General features: G+C 33.7%; 3 protein-coding genes across 3 annotated transcripts; all 3 read right to left on the bottom strand.

Moving 5' to 3' along the window:
- Positions 1 to 900: 900 nt before the first annotated feature.
- Positions 901 to 9,010, bottom strand: LOC25489712 (UDP-sugar pyrophospharylase). Its single transcript, XM_013605867.3, has 17 exons — positions 8,812 to 9,010; positions 8,637 to 8,741; positions 8,386 to 8,502; positions 7,979 to 8,119; positions 6,989 to 7,079; positions 6,264 to 6,391; positions 6,116 to 6,187; positions 5,925 to 5,989; positions 5,413 to 5,473; positions 5,210 to 5,327; positions 4,554 to 4,678; positions 4,172 to 4,248; positions 3,721 to 3,826; positions 3,483 to 3,542; positions 2,878 to 2,958; positions 2,014 to 2,253; positions 901 to 1,414 (listed from the first exon to the last, which is right to left on the bottom strand). The coding sequence occupies exons 1-17, from the start codon at positions 8,857 to 8,859 to the stop codon at positions 1,247 to 1,249; spliced, it is 1,803 nt and encodes a 600-aa protein (XP_013461321.1). The 5' UTR covers positions 8,860 to 9,010; the 3' UTR covers positions 901 to 1,246.
- A 1,096-nt stretch (positions 9,011 to 10,106) lies between these two features.
- On the bottom strand, positions 10,107 to 11,610 carry LOC25489711 (NAD(P)H-quinone oxidoreductase subunit M, chloroplastic). Its single transcript, XM_013605866.3, has 2 exons — positions 11,042 to 11,610; positions 10,107 to 10,440 (listed from the first exon to the last, which is right to left on the bottom strand). The coding sequence occupies exons 1-2, from the start codon at positions 11,498 to 11,500 to the stop codon at positions 10,255 to 10,257; spliced, it is 645 nt and encodes a 214-aa protein (XP_013461320.1). The 5' UTR covers positions 11,501 to 11,610; the 3' UTR covers positions 10,107 to 10,254.
- Positions 11,611 to 12,076: 466 nt separating this feature from the next.
- LOC25489710 (probable receptor-like serine/threonine-protein kinase At5g57670) lies at positions 12,077 to 16,330 on the bottom strand. Its single transcript, XM_013605865.3, has 10 exons — positions 15,848 to 16,330; positions 15,674 to 15,771; positions 15,214 to 15,466; positions 14,394 to 15,116; positions 14,054 to 14,302; positions 13,796 to 13,959; positions 13,624 to 13,703; positions 13,367 to 13,514; positions 13,140 to 13,289; positions 12,077 to 12,729 (listed from the first exon to the last, which is right to left on the bottom strand). The coding sequence occupies exons 1-10, from the start codon at positions 16,002 to 16,004 to the stop codon at positions 12,487 to 12,489; spliced, it is 2,265 nt and encodes a 754-aa protein (XP_013461319.1). The 5' UTR covers positions 16,005 to 16,330; the 3' UTR covers positions 12,077 to 12,486.
- Positions 16,331 to 17,011: the final 681 nt, after the last annotated feature.

The following is a 17,011-nucleotide window of genomic DNA, read 5'->3' as shown; positions in this document are numbered from 1 at the left end:
GTTGGAAAATCATCAAAGGTAAATATTTAGGTACTTTGGAGTTCAGATCGGTAAATATATTCTCTACGCAAAATTTGTTTGATAATTGAGTGTATTTTAAAATAAATTAAATGAAAATATGATATTAACATTGATTGTTTGGATGAAGGGTACATATCTAACCAAACTACATTTTTTTTTTTTAAAGAATCCAACCAAACTACATGGATACCATTATGTTTACCGGAGGATTATGAAATAAACATATTGATAAAAAAAAAAAACTATATAAATAAGAAAAAAAGGACAAAAAAAATGGAAGAATTTGATTTGAAGTCTTTAGTTAATTGCTTCTTTCTTTATATGTTTTTATCCGTTTAGCATTTTCTTTTCAATCGTCCTACAAGGTTGCTCATGGGACAAGACAAGTCTCTTGCTCTTACTATTGCGTATTGCATGGGACCTTCTTGGCCTTGTGCTCAGAATTTGGGAATATTCGTGAGTGTTTCACTCAAACTTGAAAACAAATAACATCCTTGTTAATTATTCTATCACTTTCCTTTATACATGTCTTTTAAAATTATGTTTCCAGTATCCAAATAACTTGTCTTTTTCTCCAAAAACATAAATAATAACTTACCTCTTTTGTTGTTGTTGTTGTTACATTCTAGTGGTTTGAATGTGAGAACATTTTATGTGAAAGGTTCGAACCTAGGTCACTATATTCCCCTTCTCGCGTGCTTTTTGAATATGTGTTGGCTAATAGACGGACCAAATTTGCTGCTGTAATAAAACGATCTTGGTCGTAAATTTTCAATCAGACGACTAACATTAACTACAACGTCATGCTGTGCAACTGCATAAAATCTCATTCCCCACTATACCAATAAAAAAAGAAACTTCTCTCTTCAACCAATTAAGTTAAACATCTAAATCAAACTTATTAAATTTCAAACGTCCCAATATAAAAAGGGGATCATATCATTTACACCTTGCAGACTATAATGCACAAAATTCCCCTTAATCAAAGGTGGAGCTAATCTTATCTTATAAACAAAATAATAATACAGTTACTCCACACAGAAACCTAGGTAGGAGTCCGGTGCCATTGTGCGAAAAACCCTTCAAAACTTTAATGTCACTACTTTGAACATTATTATTACTACTAAAAAGGTATTCCCAAACCCAATTTATAGCTCACATTACAAGAGAATAAAGAATAGATAATGAAGCACGAGGGCTATATATTCTTTACACAAATGCATCTTCAACCCTTGAACTGAAATTTTCCTGGCTTAGAATAATTCTCTTCCACCTGTTCAACTTTGTTAAATTTAAAACCTCTGATTCTCAATACCTCAGGTTCTGAGGAATCTTTGTAGTCAATTGGTTCGATAGTCCAACCCTTGTTCTGAACTGAACCACCTACCTTTACCTATATAATTCATAAAAAAAAGGCGCATTAATTTAAAAGATTCAATCAAACACAGGCATGTGCATTCAAGTGAATAGAATAAGTTTCAAGCTTCATTTACTTTTTGAAGAGATAGTGGTGGGGATAATTTAAGGTAATAAAAGTAATTAAAAATAAGAATGGAATATCTATAGCATGTGCAGTCGTTATTGAGAATTTAGTATAAAAAAAAGGGCAACCCGGTGCACTAAAGCTCCCGCATACGCAGGGTTCGGAGTAAAAGAAAAATAAAATAAGACTTTCTGTATAAATTTGGACAACTGGTTTATCAAGTGTGGATGTATTTATTAGAAGTTAGGTTCCACAGTTGTTATTGACAATTCAACTTATGTTATGTCCAAACCATTTATTAGCACCTATAGACGAAAACCATACCTAGTTTGGATGATAACCTATGCAAAAAATTTGATAACGACACTGAGTAGGGGGTGGTGTAGGAAAAAAGGCTACACTATCGTGCTTTCTTACATCAAGTTGTAACTATTCCTACCAAATAGTTAGTATGCAAATGCAGCAAAACACTCATCATGGTTAAATACCCATAAATTGTATTGGCATACCTCTGCATCGTCGACGGCATCTATGATAACAGCCCCATCTACGGCAAGATTTTCAATGAAAATTTTTTGACCCTTGATTGCAAGTGTAGACTTGTGAGAAATGGAGCAATTTCCACTGACTTTGCTCTTGATTGAAGAGAAAGTCAGACCCCATTTTGGCTTCCATGTGATACGGGGCCAAACTTCAACCTCTTGACCATTGAAATTCTGCAATACTGGATCTGCTACTTGGAAACCAGCCTGGAAGGGAAAAAAGAATGCAGAGAGTTTATTATAACAATTATAGTTTAGCAATTGGTATCTAGGCAGTCAGGACAAAAGCACAAAATAGACATGATGGTTTTAGCAATTGGAAACCAGATCTATTCTCCTTTCTATTGTTTCTAAGGTCTTCTCCGTACATTGCTCAAATCACCTAATACGAAATTCTAGCATCTTCGCTGCAAAGGGGCTTATCAGAAATTTCTCCCTGATAATTTTATCAGCTCGTTCATCTTTGTGACATTAAGTTCAATTTCTAGTTAGTTTTTATATGCAACAGGCAGCAGTAGCAGTATGCAACATTGCTTGTTTTATAGTTGTGCAATAAAATTTTACTTTGAGCTTTGAGTGTTATCTTTTTATCACATTACGCCCAAAGCAATCCAATCCACTCAATTTAGATCTTATGGTCAGCATCTCTCTTTTTCTTCTTTATTCTGTACGATGGACTCAAGGTACTTAAAACATGAATTGAAATTCTATTGCAAATATTTTCACAAAATTAATTCAAATGGAAAGAACATAAAATGATTAAAAGAAAATAAAACACCTGTGTCGCAGCATTCAAGACTTGCAGGTTACAAGGGTAAATCACTTAATTACCTTTTTGAGAATAATGCTATTTGCACGATAGATGGCCATTTCTCCAGAGGTAGCACTATGGTATGGATTTCCTTTTGGCACCTTCAGATAAAAACAAGTACATGAAATTATCCATCGTGAAAACCTTTTAGAAAGTTAAGGGTTTGTTTGTTTTTGTTTCCATTATATGATTTCATTTCTTATTTTCACCTATAGTTACAAAAATGTCACTTTTTTAGTGCATTTCCTATTTTTGAAGTTCTGTACATAAAACACAGAAAACAATTAGAAGTTGTTTCCAAAAAACAATTAGAAGTTGTTTCCAATATTTCTTTAACAAAACATTGAATATTGGGAAATTGTTTTTTGCAAATTTAAATTAAAAAAATGAAAAGTGAAAGAAAAAAAACTAAGCGGGACCTAAGACACCATTACTCAACCTTTATACCATAAAAATTTCAATTCGAATCCAAATTTCTTAATTTCACAAACTTGCAGCAAGACCTTTCCAATCTACTTCAATTGAATACATACACTTAACTAGGAAATCAAACACTTCCACTATTTCTTTTTACTTTCTTTTGTTTCTGCATGTATGAACTTTAGCATTAAAATTTAAGGAGTACCTTAGCAGCATCCTCAGCATTATTCTTCACAGGTGCATAAGCAAACCATGTTTCCATCACCTGCACAACAATTACATAGGACCAGTTAGGTAGCACCAAGCATAACAATCACACAGCCATAAAGCGACATCACAGCATGTATGGACTCCATTTATAACTCAAGATAATCTCAAATGATGAAAGTCAAACTTGATAAGATTCGCTAAAATTATATACTGCTCTCAAATAGATAATTTACCGTGAAGCCAACCCTGGCAGATGGGGGCAATGTTTTAGGATAGTCTTGCATCATACATTCAAGTCGAGTTGACGATTTAAATGCAGTTTTGCTGGAATCTTTATACCTACAGTAGTAAATACAGCATTGTAGATGTGATATATCAGGAGAGAAAAAACCACAGTGAGATAAATTAAGTCAGTGAGATAAACCACAGTGTGATTTATTCTTTAGAGCATGGACTATTCGAATTGGTTTGTAGTTGAACTACAAACCATATGGAATAGTTCATACTGTAAAGAATAACATCAATCATCTATCTAGAAAAAAGAAAGACGAGAGAAAAGAAAATGGTAAAGCAAAATCGGATGCAACAACAAAGCATGGAATGTAATCAAAGAAAATTGAAGCATGCTACACCGAATTGATGAAGTAATAATATAGTATAGCGAGTATTAGAAAGAAGAATTACTTTGGGTTAACAAACTCCTGTATGGCACCTCCGGTTTTTGTGAGCTCTTCAATGTAAGGACCAAGTTCTAAAATCAACTGGAAGAAAAGAAAGAGATTGTCACCATGCAATCATGGCATAATCGTGATGCAGTTCAATTATGTAAGGATATGATGTCATATAACACCAATCACAACTAAAACATTGCTATCAAAGCCTGAAATGTCCAGTATTCAAATTTCCAAACATAATGCACAATGATCTGAAAGCTCACACCAATATGACATGATAATAATGCAGATAAGTAAACTATCAAATCAGCCACACAATAGATAATTAAAAAGAAAAATTCCACGGCTGGGAGGGAGGATGATAACACTGAGATAAGTATGAAAAAGATTACTTGGTTTATATTTCCTGGAAATGGGGAGTAGCCGGTCTCGCTGTTGACGTCACCGTCAGGGTATCCACTTGCTCTCAGAAGAGGATCTAGCTGATTGTACTCCACATTTATCACCATAGACCTTCCTGTCATTTTAATGATCATGTGCTCAACATATGATTCTTGAAAATCCATAAAAAATCTCATTGACATAATGATGTCAGAGATATATTATTTATATAATACTAATAAATTTGAAAAAAACCTCCAAGCATGTAAAAATATAAGTACCATCAAATGATATGGATTTCAAACTGTGATCTAACACCAAATACTTTTTCTCAAAGAAAAGGATCTATCCTAGCAACTATTTACTTGAACTAGGTAGCAATTCAATCCTCAAGAAAATAAGAAAATAGAGTAGTATACACTATACACACAATTGGAGGGTATGAAAAAGCTACTTGGTTCGTTAAGATTTCACAGGCTTACAGTTATAAATTGTATTAGCTCAAGTGAATAGTTTGAAGATCAGCATCAAAATTGTTTCAGCATCATACCTATGTGTTATGATGCAAGTTTATTATTCTCATCCACATTAATATAACATACGCAACTCCAGAATCAGCATTCAGCACTATCGTCTTTGCCTATGAGGGATGAAACAATCAACTTACCATCTGAGTGGGTGAGCCTGGTAATTCCACCAATAGCTTCTTTTGCTTTCCGAGGTACTGCAAGAGAATTAACATGGTACTGCTTGGTAGAACTGACACCCAGTGCTGATGGAATTGCCTGCTTCCACGAATTAATACTTAAAATATACCGATGGGAAATAAGAGAAGATAAGTTGAAAGTATAAAATGGTAAAGCAACTAACCTTGAACAGAAGTCCATTTGTATCTTGGAAAAAGAGAACCCATTTCAACCCAGCATTATACCTAACAAGTATACATTCATCACATCAAATTTACGATCAAAGCATATCACGAAATACAAAGAGCCTTTTAGAATTGGCAACTGATATTTAGGCTTTGTCTAACATGCAAAAACAAAAAGGTTTTGCACCATGCACAAGTGTCTTTTGCACCATTGGATCAAAAGTCACATAATTATTCATTTAATTTAATAGTGAGATTTATTGATCCAATGGTGGAAACTGGCTTGTGCATGATGCAAAACTTGTTACACTTGTGCACCATAGAATTGACCCCGATATTTAGTGTGACATGGCGGTTTTTTTTGTGCCCAAATATATTTGAAACATTCTTAAATTACATAGAAACATGTAATTAAAAGTTCTATCAAATGTCTTTATATATCAGAAAAATGAAATTGAAGAGATATATATATATATAGGTCTTAAAGATCTATAAGCTGCTCGAGTCATACCATACTTTCAGAATACCGCTGGAATGAAGAAGTGAATGCACATCACCATGCCCATGAGGTTTTGTCTACCCAAAGAGAAACGGTTAATAGAACGGACTTTGATTCAAAATCCAATATTTTACCTTAACAGAACACTTTTTTTTCTCTGCCTTTTGTTAAAATAACGCAATCAGACTTATATCCAACAATACCTGAATTCTGTATCTGTTTTTAGGATCCAGTGCAAGCCTGGCATCATTATCGTCTAAGCATGCAACTTTTTCCTGAATCATGTTCAAAATTAATAATTTAAAAAACTTAATGCCAGATTGAACTTTCCGCAAGACATAAAAGACATACCTGCTTTAAGAGTGTTACTTGTGTGGGTTGCATGCCAAAGTAAGAATTTGATTCTAATAGCTCTAAGGTACGCCCATGAGTGTCATCAGAGGTCATAATAACAAAAGGAATTTGTGTCTTGCCTTCGCCTGAAAGTTAAAAAGCACACCCATTACTAGAACATACCTTGAAATATCATAGGTAATTAATATATTATAGCTGATATTAATTACCACAAGAGGATAGGCTATTGTTTGAAAGAGAAAGGAAAAGAAACTCTAAAAGTAGTCTTTCTTTCTCTAGAGTGGAAAATATTTTTTGGAAACCATTTTATGAGAAGTAAAACGGCCTTTTGCTCAAACTCCTATGTTTGTTGTAACAGTCAACTATTACAACTCATATTATGAGAGAATGATTACATGTCATGTCATTTTAAAAATGTTTTCACATAATACATATATTTCTGTAAAAAATGCCTTTTAAGAAAAAATAATTCACCAGAAATGTTTTCTAGGGGGCTACTTTCAAATGATTTTTGTTTATTCCAATATCAAGTCATTTTCCAAAAATAATAGCATATAAAAAGTTATTTTCCGTCATAATGAATGGACCCTCAGTCATAGAAATTCGGTACAATATAGAAAGGCCATTGACACAAGTTTCTCAAAGTCTTTCGTTTTACCATATACTTAACAAAATCGGATGATTAAATATGACTCAATATTGGAAAAACAATTAATAATTACCGTCTGAGCTTGCTTCTTGAAGTGCCAATATGGATTCAATGTAATGTTGTAAGAAACGTGTTCCCGTAGTTGTTTCCGCCGGAAGAGCAACCTAAAATAAGAGGAGAAAAAGCTATGGTTAAGAACTATTCCCTCCATCTCATTATAAGTGTCTCATTTGCAATATTTTTTTGTCTCAAATTAACGGTCACTTTAGAATACCAATGAAACATTACTTATCATTTTCTTTACTAATATACCCTTGTTAATTGCATCTTAGCGCACCTAAATACAATTAATAAAATGAAACTCGTTTTATCATTGAAACCAACACACTTAATCATTTTTTCTTAATAACCGCGCACAACTCAAATGAGACACTTCAAATGAGACAGAGGGAGTAGTAATTAAATCCCTTCTCATGCTTTGTTGTGATGGAGGGAGTCACAAGTTTTTAAAATAAAAATTTATTTATTGGAGAAAAAAAAAAACCTCTGATTCAAGAGGAGAGAGACTTGCAGTGGCAGATGAGAGAGTACACCCCATCAAGAAAATGAAATTGAAATGTTTAATCATGTATGAATTAAAGGAAAGCTAATCAGTGGTACTTTGAATGGGTCTACCGTACACCTAGACTAGATATTGTATTTATTAACAGGGTCATCCTAGTCTAAACACATGGCTTCTTCTCCAGATAATGTAATAATAATGTGTTCGGGAATTAGATTTCTCATCATAACCTTCATTTAATCAAGATCCACCAAAAATATTCCAAATGTAGGTAGCATTTAATTTGGCTCCCTTAAAATTTAGTTTAAGCTAGCTCTATGGCTGCATTGAAAATTTTGGTATTCATAAAATTTAAGTTGATAAGCTCACAATGATCACCAACCAACCTAACACCATAAAATGGATGTTGGTTGATTTTGACAAAACAACAACAAACTTATATATACAAGATGTGATCATCACAGAGAATGATAGAGCAAAAAATTGATAAATGTAGTATACCTTAATCCCATTGTATCCTAGACGCTCACCAAGACCGCCAGCAACAAGAACAAAAGCAGCTCTGCGAGCTTCACGCACACCTGCTTCCTCAAATTTGATGAAATTCTCATCACCAAACGTCAATGTCTCACCAGTTGGAACCTGCAAAATCATTACTAAACAGTCTTACACATTATTCCATTCCACGAACATGCACAAAAGAACAGATCATGTCATACAGATAATTTTGGAGATATTTTAAGAAAAGTGACACTTTGACTGGATGCATGTGTAAAAAGTTTTACACCAACATTGCATGGAAATTAATCTTAAAATTGAATAGTATAGTAATTAAAATGTGGAATGTTGAAAATATAATAAATAAAGAGGAAGAAAGAAATATAAGAAAAGTGATAATTGTGACTTACGGAAGGGGTGAAGCCATCAAAAGGGTTAGTTCCAGCTTTGGAATCAGCCAAGAGTCGTTTGGCGTTATTGATATAAGATTCCAAACCACCAGGGTAGCTAGAATCGAGTAGAACAAGCTAAGAAACAAAAAACGGAGTGTCGTTTAGATAAGATAAGATATATATATATATATATATATATATATATATATATATATATATATATAAAGAACAGATCTATCTATGCTATGGGAATTGAATTGAATTGAAACCTGATCGAAGAATGCTTTCTTCTCATCGTCGTCGACGCCGGGTGCCGGCCAATCGCGGAAGAGATGGTCTTGGCCATTGTTCAATAGTATCTTCACCAACTCTTGCTGATTCGAAGAACGAGAATGAGAAGGGTTACTTGAAATATGAAAAAGATTAGAGAAAATAGAAAGGAACCTGTTTCGGGGAGAGAAGGTTGAAATTGTCGCCGAGGGAGGAAGCCATGGTGGAATTGAGATCGAGAGTGAGAGTGGAAGACGGTCACGGTGGAGAAGAAGAAACAGAATAATAAAAGAGACAAAGACACCAACGTAGGTGATGTCAAATCAAATGTTTTATCAGCGTTGTCGTGCCGGTAGTAATTATGTCGATCTAATTTTTACATTTCACCTCAAGCCACGGTTCACCTTCGGTTGTTAACTGGGCCCATACCACGCACGTGGCACCCTAGTACAAACAACTTAGATAAGTTTTTTTTTTTTTTTTGTCCTTATGACCAAAATTTTAAGGATAAATTATTTTTTCCGCAAACACAGATAAAAAATGGTTAGACACATATATAATTAAAAAAATTGAATAATATGATTAATTTTTTTTCTTCATTTAAGTGGATGTGGCTAAACCTTTTTTATTTATATTTGTGTTCAAGCAAAATTTGGTCAATTTAAGTTATTTTAAAAGATTGTAGATATATCACTACTGCAAAAAGATTTTAGATATATATAAGCAAAATGATAAAAATTAATGAAATCTTGAAAATAAGGTTTGAATCAAATCACAATGTTATGTGTAACCATTTCAATATTTTTATCTTAAAGTTTGAGAACCAATACATTCTCCTTTGTGATGATCTATCATGCCTTCCCTCATGACCCAATAACAATAACAAAGACGATAGTTACTAAAGGATCAAACTCCTTGTATCGAAAGTCTTTCTGACAATAATCGTTCGATGGTCTATTTCATTGATGTTGTGGCAATGGCAATGCAAATGGAATGAAAAAGCTTCCACTTGATAGGAAGATTGTTGTGTAACAAGCGAGTCAGAAACTCCATATTAAATGGATAACTGAATATTGAAAAATATATAAGTTAGAGGACTAATATACATAATACCTTAAGATTTTAAATTAAGATTGGTGTCCAACTTGCTCTTGATCCAATGTGATGTTCCACTAGGGCTCTCCTCTTGACATTTAATAGATGCGCTTTTTGAGATGGATATCAAGTTTGTGGTCGATGACTTTAAGCATTCTCAACAACATATCACCGAGTTTGATTCTTTGATTAATAGTGGAGACCTCTTTACATTGTTTAAACTATTAGGTCAAGTCCACTAAGAGACAAGTTAGCATGAATGCTTATTAGCTAGCTAAGAGGACTATTTTTAATCTTTGTTCATAACTTTTATTATTGATGTTCTTACTTATTTTGAGCATTTGCATTGGTTTTACTCAACCCCAAAAAAAATCTGATATTGGACAAGAGATTTTTATTCTATCTTTGATGATTTACAAATTAAAGAACTAGTAATTGTAATAACATATCTGACTGATTCATCATACACAAAAAACATCAATGATTTGCTCACTTTTCTTGGTGTGTTTCACAAATTATTTCTCAAGTACTTGCATCTTCAGGTTGGATATCATTGTTGTTGAACATGATCCGTGGCTTCCCCATGCTGAAATTCAGAACCCTTGCATTCATATTATACTTGATTACTCCATCATATAACAACTTTCTTATATAATGCTCTATGTCTGAACCAATCAAGCGAAGTGTGTATTCATTCAATGGAGCACCCTGTTTTCAATTATCAAAAAGGTTAATATAATTCTAACACTTAATTGGCTCAAAACTAGCACATACTAACTAAAATCTAATTATATTTTTCCTTCTCCTAGGTTTTTGGATTAACAACTAGCACTGTTACAAAATTTAATAAACCAGATACAGAAAAAATAAAATAGTTCTCCTGTTAATATTTCTAAAACTTAGCAACGGAATTATAAACAAATTTTGTATTTTGTCTTTAATTATGGCCGCCAAGTGTAGAACTTTTTTTTTTATCTTAACCATCCAGAGTTTGCCTGAAAGGTAAATAAAGTGGTCTGACTAAGAATTGTTCTCGTCAGGATTTGAACTCGAATACTTCCGAACAATTCACTTTTAACTAGAGTTCATCAACCACTTGAGCTCTCAATCTTAAATTTAAGCATAGACTATTATCTATCCATGTATTGATAATTTATTTTTGCATCAGTTTTCATGTTTTTTCTACATATTTTGCTAAGCAGAAGCCTACATGCTAGTCTTGAATTATAGTATATGTGAATTCAGTATATATGAAACTATTCTAAGACAAAAACTATTGTATATATTTGACTATGTTTAAGGAAACTACCTCATAGTGATCCACAAGCTCCTGAAAGTAAGAATAAACCAAGTTGCAAGTATCAGGATTCCACACAAACTCATCAGTAGGATCAAGAATAAGAGTAAGTTTATCCATCTGAGTTTGATCAAAAGCACTAGTTTCTGGATCAATATAAGCTGCATAGATCCTCACATGTCGCGTGGCACAACTCAACCACTGTCCTCCGTATTCCCTGGTCATGCCTTGATCTTTTACAATCACCTGAGGTTCAACTGGCCTTGGTTTTGTTCCTTTTGGATTAATTTGTTGATTTTGTGGTATTTCTTTCTCTTCTCCTACTTTCACACCATCTGTTTCCTTAACATCAGATTGTTGTTGAGCTGATATGAAAAATGGAGTTCTGTTTCTTACTTCTTTTCTTCTTCCTCCTGTCCAACCTAGTATGGATAATTTGGTAGAAACCATGTAGGAACAACTTGTGGCCATGTTTGATTTAGTGGTGTTTTTTGCCTTTAATGGCCAACAAGTACTTACAAGTGGGACTTATTAGTGTGCATATTGCTTAGCTTCACTCCTTCTGCTATGGATAAGATTTGTTACATAATAACTGGAAGGAAATGTTTGTGGTCACAGAAGAAATACAGGAAATAAAGAGCAATTTCCAATTTTACCCATGCATATGGTTTATTATGAGTTTTAAAATATACACTGTATATATATCCTTAAATAATCCCACCATTGCATTATTACAATTTTTTTATTTTCTTTCTTTTTTACTTTATTTTGGAAACTACACATTATTTTCTTACAGTTTTGGATTTTTTACCAATTGGCCATTTCTCAACCATTTTGGTGCCCAGCATTGTATAAGTGTACCTGATACGGACATATCTCCAGAGAGAAACTAAATATGCATGAAGAGGTTGCAAGACAAATGATATTTAAGTGCATGTTTGAATGATAGTGAATTTGATGAAATTATGGTAGTACTGTCATTTTATTGAAGCCTCAAAGTATTCTTTTTGTTAAAATCACGGTGACACACACCCTAACTCCGTTAAATTCACAGTAAATCAAAACATGCATTAAGTCAAATTACATTACATATGGAAGAATCCAAGCGACAAAATTGTTGTCGTATTATTAGGATTAAGAGCAATGATCCTAATACTCTAAAATACAACTTCTCATCCTATACAAAACTCAATGGAGCAAAACTAGACAGCATTTGAAGTATAATGAAAAAAGGGGTACTAGCCCAACAAATTGAGGAGGCATAGTTTCCTAATTATTAAGGTAAGGAGGAGGGCACATACAAACAACCTCTCATCCTAAACCCCCCATTTAAGAAAAACCATGAATATGCCAAAGCTATATTAAGATGCAAAGGAAAACAGTATCTACAAGATATTAAAATAAAAAGTATAGAAGAATAAAAAAAATTGTAGCAAGCAATATATGCTGTAATTTGCTCAGTCAAAACTTGATGCTCGGCTCCACCTGCCTCTCAAGTAGTCCTCTAATGAAACACTTTGCTCAACACTGTACATGGAGAGTGAGTCATCATCCACATCAAGCAGTGCAAGATTAAGATGTGACTGTATATTACTTGGTGGACATACTTCATCATCGAGCATTTCATGCGCTTCCAAAGCATTGACTTCTAGTCTTGCCCACTTGATTGCATCAATATCGCCTTGAAGTAGCTTTGAAACCTGTGGTCCAATAGAATACATGAGAATTGCAACGGACAAAGGACTAATGAAGGGAATAAGAATACTTTTGATGGTGCTCGAAGGACTCAATTCCCTGCAGTCAGGGAATCGTAAATTCACACAAGCATGTAAATCACGGCCATTGAAAATAATCAAACAGTTGACAGTTAAAACAAAATTATATGGACCTTCTAAATTTTTTTAAGGGCTGAGATCACTTCTGCAGTCACTTCTGACTGCAGAGAATCCATTACTAGAACAAGAAAATAAAGTTAATAAGTATGCTATAGAATTCAAGTACCACATTATTTAGGAAAAGCTAAACAAAAAAGGAATTTTTCATGTCCATTGTACATGACATGAATGGCTCAATTTGCTATAAAGAATAAAGATGATAGTGGGCCACTTACAATGCTCATTTGTGGCCTAGCTTTTGGAGCACGTTTGATACAAAGAGTGGCTGCTAATACCATTCTTTCCATCTCATCATGATCATAGTTATCACCCAAACTAGGATCTAACAATTGTGACACCTTTCCACTATTTATAAGTGGACTTGCCTGCAAAATATCTTTTCGATTATTTTTGCCATAATACATAATGATTAGGAAGTAAGTACATAACCACTGACACATACCCACATAACAAGATTCTGTTGACCTTTCGGATAATCAACACTTATGGGCTTTCTCCCTGAAAGAAGCTCAAGAAGCACAACACCAAATGCATAGACGTCGATCTTATCATTTACTTTGCCGTACATGAAGTATTCAGGAGCCATATAACTGCATAAACAGGTGCAATACATGATTCAGGATCGCTCTAAAAACGTTTTCTGTAGCATGTATGGATAAGAACGGATGATAAGTTTTTGATGGATTTCAAATTACTAACCCAAAGGTTCCAGCAACATCTGTGCACGTTATATGAGATGATGAAGTTGATGCCCACGTAGCCAATCCAAAATCAGAGAGCTGAATAAAATCAAAGCAGACCAGCATAAGGATTGATTAATACAAATAATTCGAAATATTAAAAGCCAATCAATCGGAAGATAGATAAATACCTGAGGTTCAAAATCTTCAGATAGTAATACATTGGATGATTTTACATCCCGATGAATCACGGGATGATCGTCTTTACAATGCAGATATTCCAAAGCTTCAGCAACGCCTGTTGCAACCTTATATCTCTGTGTCCAACCAAACTCGCGAGGGTTTTTCTTAGTCCCTAATTTAGCATGGAAAAGAAATAAGTATGATGTTATTTGAATTTTGATCACATAGAAAAACTAAAGGGAGTGTTGGAAGGTATATTTGTCTACCATGAATGTTCTCTTCAAGGCTTCCTCTTGATAAGAAATCATAGACCAAGAGTAGATTGCCATTCTCGAAGCAGAACCCGATGAGGGAAATAATGTTTTTGTGATGCAATGTGGTGATGATTTCTATTTCCAAAAGAAACTCTTTCAAAACATCATACGAAGGCTTTAGGATCTTGACAGCAAGTTCTTTGCCATCACGAAGGCAGCCTCGGTAAACCTTACTACTTCCTCCTTTCCCAATAAAATTTTCTGAAATCATATTTGTAATAATCTTGTTAAAAATAAAATGGTTTTGTTAAAACCGAACACAGTCAAACTTAATTAATACTAAGAAACAAACCAGGCAAAAAATTTGATGTTGCTGATACAAGTTCTTGGTACTCAAACAATATGCAAGTTGATGAGTATTTCTCATGAAGGCCCTCCAATTCTTTTGGAATACTTTTTAAATTGCATTCAGGCGACGAATAAGTTTTCCCCATTTCCGAATCTACTGGAATAAGGGCACCACTTTCACTATCTAAAGCCACAGATTGACCCTGAGCTTTATCACAAATACTAACTTGTTTATCATGATCAACATGGTATGAAAGATTTCTACGCGGCAACCTCATTGCCCACTGAACCACAGAGATCTGGTCCCGCGTGAACAGTTTATCAGGTAATTGCCGGTCTGGTAAAAAATTCCGACGTAGTAGTGGCCAACCGGGTTTCAATTCAAGCTGCCCTGCATCAGTTGTCTGTACAGGGACTATTGCCAAAGAATTCTCATTTCCACCATCACCAGATGAGACTTCAGATCCTTCTGAAGGCTCTTCTGCAGATTGATGGCAAGAAGTGTCTTTCAATGAGCCACAAATTGAGCAACTCTGATGTCTAACATTTTCTGTAGAATCCAGTAAAACCTTAGCTAAACTGTGATCCGAAATCCGTCGAGTTCCCTCATCAGTATCAGCATTAAGTACTTTTGTATTCTTACTGAGTGTCAATTGAATCGAACCAAGCAAACCATGTGTCAATTGAATTGAACCAAGCAAACCATTTCCACGTTGACGATCAAACCCTTTCAAAAGCAAAAAAACAAAATCAATAACTGTAAATTAAATTGAGTTCATGAATCATGAGATCCACATTAACCAAAACTAAGAAAAATCCAAAACCTTGTACATCAGCAACAGTTGATGCTGCCAAGCTGTCACGCTTGTACACAACCTTTCCATTATTCACAGCAAGAACACAACAGTCCTTGGATAACTTTTTAGCACAATACTTAGCTACAGAGCTAGATGACCGAATTCTATGAAAACCATGAACACTTCCAACAATAACATGAGATGCAGAATAAGCATTTGCTTCTCGTACCAAAATTCTCTTCACCGATGATCCACGGCAAATTTTTAGTTTAAGATCCACCTACAAAATTGAAAATCAAAAACAAAAACTTAAACAGGAAATAATGTAACTGATTTTTATTTTTTTTGCTTATTAGGATCATAATTGGAGGTGAGAATATTAAATTTTATGCATTAACCATTTGTAATCAATTTGATGACTGAAAATGAATTTTCATATTCATCTTTACAAATTAAAAAAATTCAAAAGAGGAATAAGAAATTGAACCTGCTTCAAATTACAGAATCCTTCATAAACATTAAGAACAGAGTCAAAAGCCTTAACAAGAGAAAGCAACGATGATTTCCCATCTCCATTCACAATTTCTACACAAACCCATTTCACATATCAATCATCATAAAAACCTCAACAAAATAAAAACAAATGAAAATTATCACTCACCATTAGTCCCAAGAACATGCAGAGCAACTACAAGATCACCAGGTTGAGCAACTTTAACCAAAGCCCAAGTAAGAAGCTCTTTGCTTGGTGAATCCATTTTCACTCCCACCACCACCGTCCGGCCATCGGAGCCACCCTCATCACAAGTTTTTTGCATTTTTTTTTTCTTCAGATGATCATGATCAGAGACAAAGTACTATGATGTTTTTTTTGTTTTGTTTTGTTTGTGTGTGTGTGAGTGAACTAGGTTGTGTGATATAGCGTACACAACACAAAGGTTTGTGTCATGAACTAAGGTTTGGTTTTGAAGCTACCACCCTATGCTACAACAACAATAGTTAGGAGGAGGGAAGAAGAGGAGGGACACGCTTCAACCATAACTTTTCGGTTAAAAGCATCATTAAACATGTGACTTTTTTAACAAGATTTTGCTATAACAATGTTTCATTTCATGCTTTTTCAATTTGACCATTGGACCCACTTTTCATGTAATAATAAAATGTTAACATTATTATTAGTTGACGAATGTAAGAAATAAGAAATATATCCCCATTCATTGATTTTTCTTACTTGTTTAATTATCTATATTTTGAGGTAAAAACATTATATAGTTGTATAATTAATATTTGTATTAGATTATGCAGTCTGAATGGGTTAGTGGTGGTCAACTTTGTATAAAAAAAAGGACTGTGTATGGGAGTTAAATTGTGGTAATAATTAATTTTATGGGTGGGTGGGGAATTTAATTTTTGTTAAAACGAGATATTTAGGAAATTTTTCAGATGATGGAATGTTTCGTGTGTGAATAAGAAATTACTACTTGCAACTATTTTATTTGTGTAAGAAGTAATCTTGCAATGTCATTCTCATTTTAATAACATCATGCTTTAATTTGGATCGTTTTCAATGTGTTGTGTTAACATCCATCTATATACTATGTTTTTTGTTGATGAATCTTATCTACGAAAGCTTTGAATACATTTTATAAGTTGTTTGAGCAAGAGGATACACCAAAAGTTAAACAAGTTTTAAGTTCCTATAAATATAGCGTATTTTGTTTTTATTCTTCATAAAAAAAAAGGTTTTAGTCCTTATAAAAAAATTCAACACGTAGTTTTAATTTCTTAAATTAAAAGTTGTTTAATTATATTTGAATAATTTTTT

Source organism: Medicago truncatula, chromosome 3 (genome assembly GCF_003473485.1).
Source record: "Medicago truncatula cultivar Jemalong A17 chromosome 3, MtrunA17r5.0-ANR, whole genome shotgun sequence".
In the NCBI taxonomy this organism is placed as follows: domain Eukaryota; kingdom Viridiplantae; phylum Streptophyta; class Magnoliopsida; order Fabales; family Fabaceae; genus Medicago; species Medicago truncatula.
Note: the sequence above shows the minus strand (reverse complement) of the source record. Positions and strands in the feature narration are given on the sequence as shown.

What these genes read in the sequence shown, in the direction of transcription:
- LOC25489711 (XM_013605866.3), bottom strand. Translation starts at nt 11,500, where the DNA reads ATGGCCACAAGTTGTTCCTACATGGTTTCTACCAAATTATCCATACTA. An exon ending in AGCTTGTGGATCACTATGAG is followed by an intron (nt 10,441 to 11,041) that starts GTAGTTTCCTTA and finishes AATTGAAAACAG; the next exon opens with GGTGCTCCATTGAATGAATA.
- LOC25489710 (XM_013605865.3), bottom strand. Translation starts at nt 16,004, where the DNA reads ATGCAAAAAACTTGTGATGAGGGTGGCTCCGATGGCCGGACGGTGGTG. An exon ending in CCTTGAAGAGAACATTCATG is followed by an intron (nt 13,960 to 14,053) that starts GTAGACAAATAT and finishes ATGCTAAATTAG; the next exon opens with GGACTAAGAAAAACCCTCGC. An exon ending in CTAGGCCACAAATGAGCATT is followed by an intron (nt 12,730 to 13,139) that starts GTAAGTGGCCCA and finishes ATTGGACCACAG; the next exon opens with GTTTCAAAGCTACTTCAAGG.
- LOC25489712 (XM_013605867.3), bottom strand. Translation starts at nt 8,859, where the DNA reads ATGGCTTCCTCCCTCGGCGACAATTTCAACCTTCTCTCCCCGAAACAG. An exon ending in CAGGAGTTTGTTAACCCAAA is followed by an intron (nt 3,827 to 4,171) that starts GTAATTCTTCTT and finishes TTACTACTGTAG; the next exon opens with GTATAAAGATTCCAGCAAAA. An exon ending in CTGCCAGGGTTGGCTTCACG is followed by an intron (nt 3,543 to 3,720) that starts GTAAATTATCTA and finishes ATTGTTGTGCAG; the next exon opens with GTGATGGAAACATGGTTTGC.